The 13,344-nt window shown below is 35.4% G+C and overlaps 1 protein-coding gene across 3 annotated transcripts in view; it reads left to right on the forward strand.

Annotated features, from left to right (window-relative positions):
• LOC106869676 (ATP-dependent RNA helicase cgh-1) overlaps window positions 1-13,344 on the forward strand; it is a 35,920-nt gene that overhangs the window by 12,968 nt on the left and 9,608 nt on the right. The window contains exons 1-8 of one of the 3 annotated variants that reach the window (XM_014915497.3): window positions 2,547-2,893; window positions 4,933-5,103; window positions 5,297-5,357; window positions 7,226-7,460; window positions 7,700-7,843; window positions 8,046-8,140; window positions 8,228-8,350; window positions 9,133-9,261. In XM_014915497.3, coding sequence (XP_014770983.1) covers window positions 5,000-5,103; window positions 5,297-5,357; window positions 7,226-7,460; window positions 7,700-7,843; window positions 8,046-8,140; window positions 8,228-8,350; window positions 9,133-9,261 — 891 coding nt within the window. In that variant the 5' untranslated portion in view covers window positions 2,547-2,893; window positions 4,933-4,999. Of the gene's footprint in view, window positions 1-2,546; window positions 2,894-3,753; window positions 4,491-4,932; window positions 5,104-5,296; window positions 5,358-7,225; window positions 7,461-7,699; window positions 7,844-8,045; window positions 8,141-8,227; window positions 8,351-9,132; window positions 9,262-13,344 lie in introns of those variants that run through there. The other 2 variants (XM_014915499.3, XM_014915498.3) reach the window with 2 other exon arrangements.

Genomic DNA, 13,344 nt, shown 5'->3' on the forward strand with positions numbered 1-13,344 from the left:
CTCAAGAATTTGGCAGTATTTAGACCATTTAGTGAATTTTTAACAAAAATTAGCTCCGTTCTGCCTATCACCCAAGCTGCCCTTCATCCCACCCCATAATATAACTCCTTTATATTTTGCTGTTCCTTTCAAACAACCCAGATCTCTCGTTTCAATTTTACTGTTCTACACATATTTCCCTTGCCTTGGAGAATTGTCAGGAATTACTTTTGTCAGACCATATAAATGATGACTAAACTGTTGTCTTCATTACTGAGGAACTTTTTAGTGCAGTTGAACCTTTTGTTCCTATTAGCAGTTGAAATCTTTGGGTTATTTCTTGCAACTCTTTCATTGATACCCAAGAGCTATCAATGTAGTTTTTATACAATATGGCAACATATCCTGAAAATTAACAATCTATGCAATCTCTCTAACAGCTGCAAATCAATGTTTAACCCTTTAGCATTCAGATTTCTATGTCAAATGTGAAGTATATTTATCCACATCATTTTGAATTAATCATGCATTATTTTGCAGCTTCAAGATTTCGATGATGTGATTATATCATCATCATCCTTATCGTTTAACGTCCGCTTTCCATGCTAGCATAGGTTGGATGGTTTGACTGAGGACTGGTGAACCAGATGGCTACACCAGGCTCCAATCTGATTCGGCAGAGTTTCTACAGCTGGATGCCCTTCCTAACGCCAACCACTCCGAGAGTGTAGTGGGTGCCTTTACGTGCCACCGGCATGAGGGCCAGTCACGCGGTACTGGCAACGGCCACGCTCGAAATGGTGTATTTTACGTGCGACCTACACAGGAGCCAGTCCAGCGGCACTGGCAACGATCTCACTCAAATGTTTTTTCACGTGCCACGGCACAAGTGCCAGTAAGGCAATGCTGGTAACGGCCACGCTCAAATGGTGCTATTTACGTGCCACTGGCACGGAAGCCAGACAGCTGGATATTTTTGGAATATCATTGGAGGATAGGTGTGAGAGGCCAGTTATAGCCAATTTGAACATAAGACAGTTAAAATATTTGGGCCAGGTATGGCTGATTTAAATGCTAAAGGGTTAATAACTTCCTTATTTTCTGACATCTTGTGTTTCTATAAAACTTTTTATGGCCTCCCAGATGTCTTCCTGACAGCAATCCCTTTTTTTAATCCATTTCCTCACTATTTGATAATATACATGGAAAACTTAGCTATTTCTCAATTGGAATTTCCATATTGATACCAGTCAGTGGTGAAGACATGTAGCTTAGTGGGTAAGGTGTTGCACTCATGAATGCAAAATCTTGGTCTCAATTCCTGGATGAAGTGGTACATAGTGTTTTTGAGCAAAAATACTTCATTTCACATTACACCAGTCCACTCAGCTGCAAAGGAGAAACCATTTAAAGGACCAGTGTCCCATTCAGGGAGGATGTTTTGATCTTGGCTACTTATACACCATGGGGAATGGGTAACTGACCCTCTGAGTCCAAAGACTTGTTCGCATATAAATTCATTAATATCATTTTTTCACAATAGTTTTTGTTTTTTTTATTGTGGTGTCTAATAAAATGAAAGTTCTAAATAATGCCAAACCAGAATTAAATTCATATATGTAGCAGCAAACAAGAGAAAATAGGAAAAATCAATGGGTGACTGAAAAGTTCATAGGCTGCTATATATATATATATATATATATATATATATATATATATATATATATATATAATGTGTGTGTGTGTGTGTATATATTAATGGCGGTGCTCCAGCATGGCCACAGTCATTGGACTGAAACATATAAAAGAATAGAATAGTAAGATAGATAGATAGACAGTGAGATAGATAGAGAGAAAGAGAGAGTGGTTAGGTGGCAAACTCCCAGATTTTAAGTTAATTTGGTAAGTGCCATGCATAGCACTCTAGTCAATTTTGTAACTTTCTGCCGATTATATACATGCGTGTATATATGTATGTATGTTGTGTGTGTGCGTGTGTGTATGAGTGTTCATACGCATATACATACATACATACATACTCATAATATATATATACACACAACATATGCGTGCGCGTATGCGTGTATATATCTATATGTCTGTCTGTGTATCTACGTATGTATGTATGTATGTATGTATGTGTGTGTCTGTGTCTGTCTGTCTCTGTGTGCCGGATGTAAAGTAGAAACCATGTTGGCGCTATATTGTTCTACAATTGATTTAAGCCTTGCTTTCGTAGTTGATATTCACATCTGTTTAAAAATTCTGAAAATTTAGTTTTAAAAATAATTATTTGGTTTTAAAATTTAAAATATTTTTAATGTAAGCGTAATTTAATAAATTTATTTAAATCCGTATTCTAATTTAGACCTTTAACCTCTAGAGGTCAAAAGCACCTTTGATTCTTTTTCTTCTCAGCGATATAATATTAAAATATTATTTAAAGCCATATTCGAATAACGAAAATATTAACAAAATAAAATATGAATATAGAAAAAAAGAAGGAATGCGCTTAATATAAGCATAATGTGAACGTATATTTAATGGGTATTGCTCATGATATTTGCATACGAACACGGCCATATTAGATATGTTATGTTGAGCAAAAGATCTTGCTTATAAAAATCGCCTTTCATCTTGCGCACGGAATTCATACTGAACGGTATATCGTAATCGACATTTTGCCATTGTTACTTCTCTATCACTCTCTATGACAATTTTCTTAATTACTATCACTTGACGCAACGGAATATCCAACAATTTCTTTAGCACACAAAAACAAAAGATAACATCTTTCAAAAAATATTGCCATACAAATTACGGCTCTACACATAGAATATTTATATAAAATATATGTCTACCTGTATGTATATTTATTTATACAAGCTTAAAAGAAAAAAGACAGTTCTGTGAGGTTTGTAACTTTATAATCGTTCATTTTCTCTGCTTTCTTCCCACTTCATTTACTGAAATTCTCATGCATTTCGTGTGCTCTCTCTAATATATATATATATGTATATATATATATATGGTTGTATACATAAATATATTAGTTTTGCCGGAAAAAGCTTATCTCGCTTTACTCTTTATTTAATCCATGCGGTATTATTTGATATTAGTTTTTAGCTTGAATGAAATAAAGTATATTTATAACTGATTTCTAAGCTGGTATGTCTTGTCTTTTTTTGTTTATACGTACATGTGTAAATGTATGTGAAATATATATACATACACACACATATATATACATATATATAATAAAGGCGCACACGAGTGCCTGTGTTATATAAATATATAATGTATTTAGAGTTCTATGGTATTTCGAAGTGGCGCTTTTGGATGATTTTTATTCTACATTGTCATATTTCAATGGGAAGAGGTTGGGGGGGGGGGGAATAAACCACCTTTGTTCAATTATTTTTTCCTAGATTAGAATAAGTTAATGATACTAATATTAAAATATTAAACTGTTTTAATCTAGAAAAAATCGACTGAATCTTTATTTCAGTTTAATACAATTTAACGAACCATTTTTACACAAAAAGTTAGCAACTTTTTCATTTAATTTTTTACTTTCATTTTTAGCTAGGCTTCGTTTTATTTTTTTTCTTCTATTGAACACTTGCGAAATGGGAGTTTTATCTTTTTTTAAAAAATACGAAGTAAACTTTCATTTACATTGTAGATTTAGGTTACAGTTCAATATTCCTCCTTTATATATGAAATTCCCCCGCAGGTAAATCACGTTCCTCACACCCCCATCTTCTTGCTCTTACTTTGAAGGGACGTAATTCTGCCATTTAAATATTTCTATAATTAAATCTTTATTTCCCTTCCAAGACTCATTAACCATTTCTATCACTTTGCATATGTGAAAGTCTAATGAATATTTAAGCTTCGATAGTATTTTTCGCCACTACACTGAATTAGGTACTTTTTTCTTTTTCCACACGAACTACTTTTTAGGAAGTTCGGCAAGAAGATTCCCCCCCTCTTCCTCCTGCCTTGTGCTAAATGCTTTATTTCAAATGTGGATATATGAAATTTCTGTTGAAAGAAAATTAGTTTTAACTTTATAGAACAGTTATTAGTCGACTATTTTCAGTTGTTTGCAAGAAAAAGTCGTGAAATTCCTTTCTATTTGTCGACCGTATGTATGTACTTTGAGAGAACCTGCCTCACCCGAGTTGCTTGGGACACAGGCTGGCAGCCATCTTTGTTTATTCTTTAACATGTTCATTGGGTGTCTTTTGTTTCAGTTTCGGTCTGCTGTTTAACAGGTTGAGGTTATTTTATACACTTCTGTTTATCCTCTATCCTGTCAGTTTAAAGCAATTAGATAGCCACATAAATACTTTCAGTTTCACTTCATTCTTGACCTCTTTCAATGAAGTAGTCTATGGAATTTTTATCAGTTGTACCGGTGCACTACGCTTTTAGTTAGTGGTTCTCCCCGTACCAACTGGTTTTAGTCTACCCCGTTAAGGAAGTAAAAACCCTATTGTACCCTGGTGAGTTATGCTGCTTAGTTTTAATTTTTGCAATATTTGTAATAATGAGCTTTTTAGCAGTATTTTAATTATTGTACGTAATTGAGCTTTTGAGATAATTCGTTAAATTAAAATCGTTTTCGTTGACTGCAAATGTATTCGATTTTGGGAGACTCAACAATTCGTTCTTGTCCACGAGAATACGTGGACAAGAACGAATATAAACGTACATACCATTATATAACGAAATATTGTTACAGCTTTATATGTCTAACAATATTTGAATGTGCTTAAATTCGAAGCGGTTTATATTTGCTAGCAGAATTTTTAGAAAATACAGTTATTTTGGAACAATTTTACTCAAGAACTCCTAACTATAGAAAGAATTAAGTTGGCACGTGAGAATTGAGGAACTTGGTAAAATTCTGCTTGGAAGTTATTTTCGGTATTTTCTTTTTTTCAGTTGCTGTTGCCTGTATCAGGCTCAAAAAAACATTTTTTTTGTTGGTGGATGACACATTAGCTTTAAAATGGATTCGGTTGATGACCAGAACCTTAGTATCGGAAACATTGGTAATGTCAATCAGTCATTACTCGCTAGTATTGAACAGAACTCAGGAGCACAAAATGCAAAGTGAGTATAATACTCTTATTATAAGGACTTCGACGAAGAAATTAAAACGAAATTAACATAAATATTGTGCATTAGCCCCGTGCTATCTTAAAATACTGAAAGTTTTATCTAACTAGGTCCTTATAAGTGTAATTATCTATATGTTCTAACTCTTCAGTTCCAGTGTGAAATATGTATCTGAATTTTTTTTCAGTGATTCCGGTTGGAAAGCAAAATTAAATATACCTGAAAGAGATCACAGAGTTAGAACTTCAGTAAGTGATTTTATAAACTTAATTTTTTTTTTTTCTTTTTTTAACCGAAATTGCATTCCCTCCAAAGTTTGTATACAGTGTATATATATATATATATATATATATATATGGATGGAATGGGGAATTGTATTACAGTTCAGTTTTAATTAAAATTGTTTCTTGTATGTGACTGAAAGTCGGGTATTATAAGTTGATAATTGCGTAAAGGTGGTGATATTTTAAACCCATAATTTAGCAGTTGGTTCATCAGAAGGTGCATTGAAATCTTAGTTGTGGTATTAGTTTCGAGTTGTAATGGTTGTTTGGACCACTTGTTGGTACAAGGTCATTAAGTGAACCCTGGTGTAGAGTGAATTGTCTTTGTTTTTAAGACTTGATATCTTTATTATTGTACCCTTAGTCTAGCTATCAGTGAAATTTATAGCTATAGTCCTCTGCTGGGTACAGTATCCATTAGTCTTCAATTAATGAATTATTGAACTGCTAAGCTAGTCTGATAGATCTGAACATTTCAATATATTTCTCCATTATTCCAGTTTAAAATGTTTTTGAATATTTTGACCTTTACTGAAACTTAGCAATTGTCTATATCTGTAGACTTGTTGCAGTTTCTGTGAGATCAGTGCCTCAAGGTGGAGATGTAACAAGTGAATTCAATTTGCCAAAGTTTTTATTAAAATTTGTTTTGAATAGAGTATATAAAATGAGGTATCAATTCCAGGACTAGTTAAATTAAGCTTTAACAGCTACTTCGAAATAGTCTCCTTACACAACAATTCACTGGTTCCAGTATTCCTGCCACTTTTGGAATCTGGCCCAGAAGTCATTTTCCATAAGCAGGTCAGGGACCTTCTGTGATTTGCTCTGGATCTCAACCTTTTTTTTAAGAAGTGCCCTTTGAACTGCATTTTCATCTTGGGGAAAAGGATGGAAGTCCACAGGTGTTAAACTTGGTGAAAAGGGTGTGGAAGTGATACTGCTTTAGGTGAGACAATCATCAGTGAAAAGAGCTCAATGACAGTGTATTGTCATGAATAATCCAATTCTTTGTGCTCTACATATCCAGTTGTTTTCACCGAATGTCCTCCCTCAAATGCTTCCAAACATCTACCTTCATGCACCAACTGAATTTCCTCCACATTTCCATGGGTGATGCTCGTGGCAGGTCTTCCAGATTACTCATCCTCCAGGGATGTTCTGCCTTTTGAAGTGCTTGTACCACTTGAAACTTTCCATATAACCCATTGCCAAAACATGCTCAACATCTCTGTAGCAGACTTGCCAAATTTAATGCAAAATGTCATATTGGCTCTTTGTTCCAACTTTCTGTCCTTGAAAAAAAAAGAAGTTGCAGACTCCAGCATACACATGATCATGTAAACACAGCAACATCACTTGGCACACTGCCTCATGAAGGTCACTGCTAGCTCTCACTGTGTATCCGTGTGCCATTTGTTGGCATGCTACAGAACTAGTCTGGGAACTTTGTCCATTCATGGTGTGGGAATTGGAACACAGGTTAGATGCTGCTAAAATGTATTCTTTCATTTTTACTTCTCTAAAATTTACATTTTTAAACCCAAAGTTTTGTAAGATATCCTCTGATGCACCATCTCATAGCTTGTCAGGCTAAATGTGGTAGTTTGAATGCAAGTCAGTATTAAAGTCTCTGAAACCAATAGGATTTTGGAAGTGGGTAATCCTTAGTACCAATGTTTATAATGTTGAATTTAGCATGCCTGTCTTATTTTGAGCAGAACACAAGTTATTTTAAATTAACAACTATCCTAACCATGTTCTAATTGCTTTTTAGGTAGGATGAAAGAGGTTTTTGTGTATTTAAGCTTAATTTCTGATTTTTCTTCTAGGATGTAACGAACACAAAAGGAAATGAATTTGATGACTTCTGCTTGAAAAGAGAATTATTAATGGGAATTTTTGAAAAAGGATGGGAAAAACCCTCACCAATTCAGGAAGCTAGCATCCCTATTGCTCTAACTGGAAGAGACATTGTTGCCAGAGCAAAAAACGGAACGGGTAAAACGGGAGCTTATGCTATTCCCATTTTGGAAAGATGTGATCCTGGCAGAGACGAAGTACAAGGTAAATTGTTTCACTTGTACAATTTAGATTATATATAGAATTAAACTTTCAGTCTAATTACTTGTTGACAATTCCAATTTTAAATTGGATGTAGAAATGCACTTTCGAAGTTTAATTTAAATCTTAAATTTCGTGCATTTTAAAAGCTTGTAATTTCTAACTTTTGAAATTTTCATACGAATTTATATTTTCTGATCTTAACTTGAATTTTGGTTCTGTTTCGAAAATCTTAATTTCAGCTTTGGTCATTGTTCCAACCAGGGAACTTGCACTGCAAACTAGTCAAATTTGTCGTGAACTCAGTAAGCATATTGGCTGCCAAGTCATGGTTACAACGGGTGGTACAAATCTCAAGGATGATATTATGAGACTTTATGATCAGGGTAAGAAACCTTTCACTGCCAGACTTTGTTTAGTGATCTAGTTTAAAAACTTTCCATCAATTTCATCTGGATTCATTCTCTAAATTAGCTTAATGCCACATTTTAGTAAATTCATTTGCATTTAGTGCATTCCAGCAGAAAAGTAATAATCTTATATTTTTTTTAAATGATTGTACTTACAAGCTATCTTTTATATTTTCAGTCCATGTCATAGTGGCCACACCTGGGAGAATTCTCGATTTACTGAATAAAAATGTAGTCAAAAGCAGTAAATGTAGTATGCTTGTACTGGATGAAGTAAGTTTTTTTTCATTTTTTTTACCCTGATAAATTTATACATTTATCAATATATTATAATTATACTAATTTTAATTTTTCTTACAGGGAGACAAACTATTATCTCAAGATTTCAAAGACATGTTAGACTCTATAATAAACCATTTGCCAGGAGACAGACAAGTCTTGCTTTATTCAGCAACTTTCCCAGTTTCTGTGCAGCATTTTATGGTATGTAGCTTTTTTTCTTTCTCTCTTACTTATTTCGGTTATTCGAATTCTGCCATGCTGGAGCACCGCCTTTATTCGAGCAAATCGACCCAGGACTTATTCTTTCTAAGCCTAGCACTTATTCTATCGGTCTTTTTTGCCGAACCGCTAAGTTACAGGGACGTAAACACACCAGCATCAGTTGTCAAGCGATGTTGGGGGGACAAACACACATATATGTACATGTATACGATGGGCTTCTTTCAGTTTCCGTCTACCAAATCCACTCACAAGGCTTTGGTCTGCCCGAGGTTATAGTAGAAGACACTTGCCACACAGTGGGACTGAACCCGGAACCATGTGGTTGGTAAGCAAGCTACTTGCCACACAGCCACTCCTGCGCCTATGTTCAGTGCAAAATATTTTTAATGTGCTGCAGTAACAACTGGACATGAGCTAAACCCTATTTGTGAGCACATGTAAGGTGGCCAAAAGTTTGCATTTGTAAATGTTTGAATATAGAAATTATATGAAGTTGGGTTTAGTCTTTTAATAATTGATGTCATGTATCAGTTTGGAATGAGATAAAGATGCACTGAAGAAAGGTTTAATCCCACTCAGATTTTATGCAGCTTGCATGTGGTTAGCATGACTGAATTATAATAGTTTCAATGAGAATTAAGTTCTGGGCAATATGTTTTGTTTTATAGTCAAACTGGTTGCTGATGAATTAAAGCTATTTGCGAAATGGTTACAAATATGTTGAGTCTATGCAATAAATATTGACTTTTAATTTTTAACAGCGAAAACATTTGAATAATCCATACGAAATAAATCTAATGGAGGAACTTACCTTAAAGGGTGTGACTCAGTATTATGCCTATGTAAGAGAAAAACAGAAGGTTCATTGTTTAAATACACTATTCTCAAAGGTAAGTACAATTGTTTTATGTATTTAAAACTTAGAAAAAAATTCTGTATTGTATCAGTCTATAAGCATAAAATTTACTTAGGATTAATTGCTTTATTCCTTGGTAAAAGAGGAAAAAAATGATCTTGAATTTCTGCTTCTCTCCAAGTTAGCTTTTTCAGTTTGAATTAACCTGAAATAAGCATTACATTTAACAATAATCTGAAAGCTAAAGGTCATAATTGTATGTGCAACTTCCAAAAGCAATGAACAGATGAGTCTATCCATACACAGGGTTGCAGAATACTGACTGGATGACTTTATAGTAAATGTTTCAAATTCAGCCTGCTGAGATGGAATTTCCAAATGTCATCCCTCTTCAGTTGCTAAAACTAATGATCTGTAAATTTTTGAAAAATACCAATGCAGCAGAGTTGGGGAGATGGATTAGATTGTAACTCATTCTTGTTGGTAGGACAAGATATCTTTGTAAATTCTCTTGACAATTATTCTTTCTCTTCGTATGTTAGCATCTACAGGGTTTTAAAGTGTACTTGGTACAGTTTGCTGTAGCTTAAATTCTGTAAATTTAGAAGCTTTTAGCTCTTTGCTAATTATTTCTCATAATACTAATATGTAACTTCATGGAAAATGCTTTCATGTTGCAAATAATTTTAATCATAATTGTTCAAGTTCTGGCATTTCTCATTGATTGGAATGAAATTTAAACTTTACTTGTAAAGATTTTTGACTTGATGAAATCTTAAATTAGGTTTGGTCTTAAAAAGAAAATGGCTTGTTGGCCAGCATTGTAATGTCAAAAAGGTCAGGATGGTCAGTTGAAATTCATTTAATAAGCTTGCTTGACCAATGTTGGTTTGGCCTATCAAGGATAGGCAACTTTTGTAATTGCAAAGGTTTTTCAATGGTTGCAGTGAAACTTAAAATATGTAAAATGTACCTACCTTTCCCTTAACTTCTGTTCAAGTTCATTTCTTGCTCAATGTAGAATATTCATGATTTGGCATCATTAATGTCTGTTTTTCCATCCTGGCATAGGTTGGACCAGTTTGACTGGTAAGCTGGGGAGCTGCACTAGGTTCATCTGATTTGGCACGGTTTCTACCGCTAGATTTCCTTCGTAACACTAACCACTCCAAGAGTGTAGTGGGTGCTTTCTATGCACCACTGGCATTGGCCCTGATTATGGTCTTGCTTGGCTTGACAGGTCTTAAGCTCTGTGTTGCCAAAGCTCTCACTAGTTACTGCCTCTGTGAGGCCCAAAGTTTGAAGGGTTCTTTTTACATGCTATTGACACTGGTGCCATATTTACGACACTGGCATACAGCATATTGCCCAACATTTGAAGGTGTTTTTTGTGTGTCACTGGCATGAGTGCCACTTATGACACTGGCATTGCCGTTGGCTTGATGGGTCTTAAGCACAGCATATTACCAGAGGTTTCTGTCAATGAGGTCCAACATTCAAAGGTCATGCTTCATCATCTCATGCCATGTCTTCCTGAGTCTACCTCTTCCACATGTTCCTTCCACAGAGATTGGCACCTCGCACAGCTGTCCTCATCCAAACATTACATGACCATACCAGTGCAGTCATCTCTTGTGCACCACATCTGATGCCTCTTATGCCCAATTTTTCTCTTGAGACACACAGACATTGTGCATCCAAAAAAGCCTAGCTTCATTTCTTTTAAGCCTTCACATGTCCTTGATGGCCACAGCTCTTGTTTCACTGCCGTGCAGCATGATTGTTGGCATTTGGCATCGTACAATGTGCCTTTCACTTAGAGGGAGAGCCATTACCAACAAGTGGAAGCTCTCTGAACTTTGCCCAGCCTATTCTCATTCTTGCAGCTATTTCCTTGGAGTCTTCTACCTTTGCTACTGACTTGGTCACCTAGGTAATAGAAGTTAACTAGTTTTCCTCCCTGGCATTTGGTCTATTTTCTGTAGTTTTAGTGTTAATTGTACATGTGCACCACTTATGTGACCATATCTTAAATTCGGTACATCTTATGGAAGCAATTACCTTTTAAAATGTTTCTCATGTTCTCAAACTTGATGATCAAAATTTTTCCCTTAGGCTTTATCCAATAGTTTGACATTAAAAGGGATAAGTTTTAGAAAATGAAAATGTACTGCCTATCCTTAGATTATATAGGCTTTGGAGTATGATCGCAGAGGCATTTACTTAGAACCATGGTTTTTGATAGGATTGCTCCTCTACTTAAAGCTAAGTTGAATATACCTCAGGAAATTTTAGTTTAGGCTTAAGCTTAAATGGATAGCACAAATGTTTAAATGCTCATCTGTATTCTTCCAGAAGTATATTCTCTATAGGGTGGGCACAGTTTCAAGTCACTAAACTTACTGCATACCTGTCCATAGGAAACTGGCCCATTCAGATCATGAAATGGTCTTAGATTGCTTAATATGCTGTATTAAGCCATTTGACACTTTCTTCTTGCTCATACCATCCTTCATTCAAATTATACCTTTACCAAAAATAAAGCTTTTATGCATAGCAAAGATTTTAATTCTACATCGATAAACTTGCCATTAGACATCTAATTGAATGTGGTGTCTACAAAGCTTGTAGAAATTTCTGGTTGATGCTTTGCTCTTTCCATACAAGTTTAAGAGTATTTTATAGCAGGCAAAGTAATTTCTCTAACTTGCTATATCCTAATTTAGTATGAATTTTTCCTGAGACTGCCTCTCTTAAGCTAAAATTTCTATCTAAATCTTGGTGTTGTACATCTGAAACCATTCTCCTATGTACCAATATATGAAGCTAGATGGTTTAAAACCGTTTCATTGATTGCATTACCTTGTTTCAATTGAATGTGAAACTGGTTGGAATTTGTTCCATTAATTTTTAATCTTTGACAAGAGCACCAGTGTTAATTAACAATGTTGGGATGATGGGGATTTTGTAAGAATCATAACAAACTGAACAGATAAGCACATGAAAAATCATGGTTAAAAAGCTACAGACATGGGTGGATCGTGGTTTCAGGAGTTTTTTAATCTGAGGTGGGATGTGACAGGGTTTGCCTTTTTGATGGATAACCTGGGAACAATTGTGGAGTTGAATTTTAGATAAGATAACAGGGGTAGGTTGAGAATGGGATTGCATCATAGGGCAATCTATTTCTGGGACTAGCATAGCTAGAAAAAGAATTTCAGTGGTGAGAGTAATGAAGTTTGTGGAAAGCTAGAGGGTTAGTTGCATAATGTATTAAAGGCAATTGAATGTTTGACGAAAGAGATTTGGTGATTGGGAATTACATGGAAGAAAGCATATAGAGGGAGATAAAATTAGTGTTAGGGGATAATTGGAGACTAAGTTGTAGTTTTAATTTTTGCTCGGTGTTGGTGGCACATAAAAACCACCGTCCAAATGTGGCCCCTGACTGGCTCCCATGCCAGCGAAACATAAAAAGCACTATCCAAACGTGATTGATGCCAGGCTTGTCTGACTAGCTCCTGTGCTGGTGGCACAAAAACTCACCCACTACACTCTTGGAGTGGTTGGAGTAAGGAAAGGCATCCAGCTGTAGAAACATTGCCAGAACAGATTGGAGCCTGGTGCAGCTACTGGCTTTCGAGACCCAAGCCGTCCAATCCATTCCAGCATAGAAAACTGATGTTAAACGATGAGGGATGGCTAATTTTAGTTATAGAAATACAGAGACAATGAGAGCTTTCTGATGATAGGAGAAAGTGTTTGGGGTTCCATGTAAGTGATGACCTGGCCATTTTGTTAGGGTCAATGGAATGGTTAGTAATGTTAGTTTGTGCACAGTTAACAGGTTGATGGGCAGATTGGAATACACCAGGTGTCTACTAGGCCTACCACGTGATGGAGGTACTGGTTCAAAGCATATAGGGTTTACCATGGTGATTTCTGGTGTTATTGGTTTGGATAGGCAATAATGTATGGAGGTAAAATGCAGGTGGAAAAGGGAATGAGTGCTTAAATATAGTCGGAGCTGATGTGACTATAGTGTTGGAATGCACTCTTAAATGTGCGATGTGCCAAGTGTGGTCACTGAGAATGAAGTGGTGTGAGGGGATTAATT

The sequence above is a fragment of the Octopus bimaculoides genome, chromosome 5 (assembly GCF_046866305.1).
Source record: "Octopus bimaculoides isolate indiv1 chromosome 5, ASM4686630v1, whole genome shotgun sequence".
Taxonomy (NCBI): Eukaryota; Metazoa; Mollusca; class Cephalopoda; order Octopoda; family Octopodidae; genus Octopus; species Octopus bimaculoides.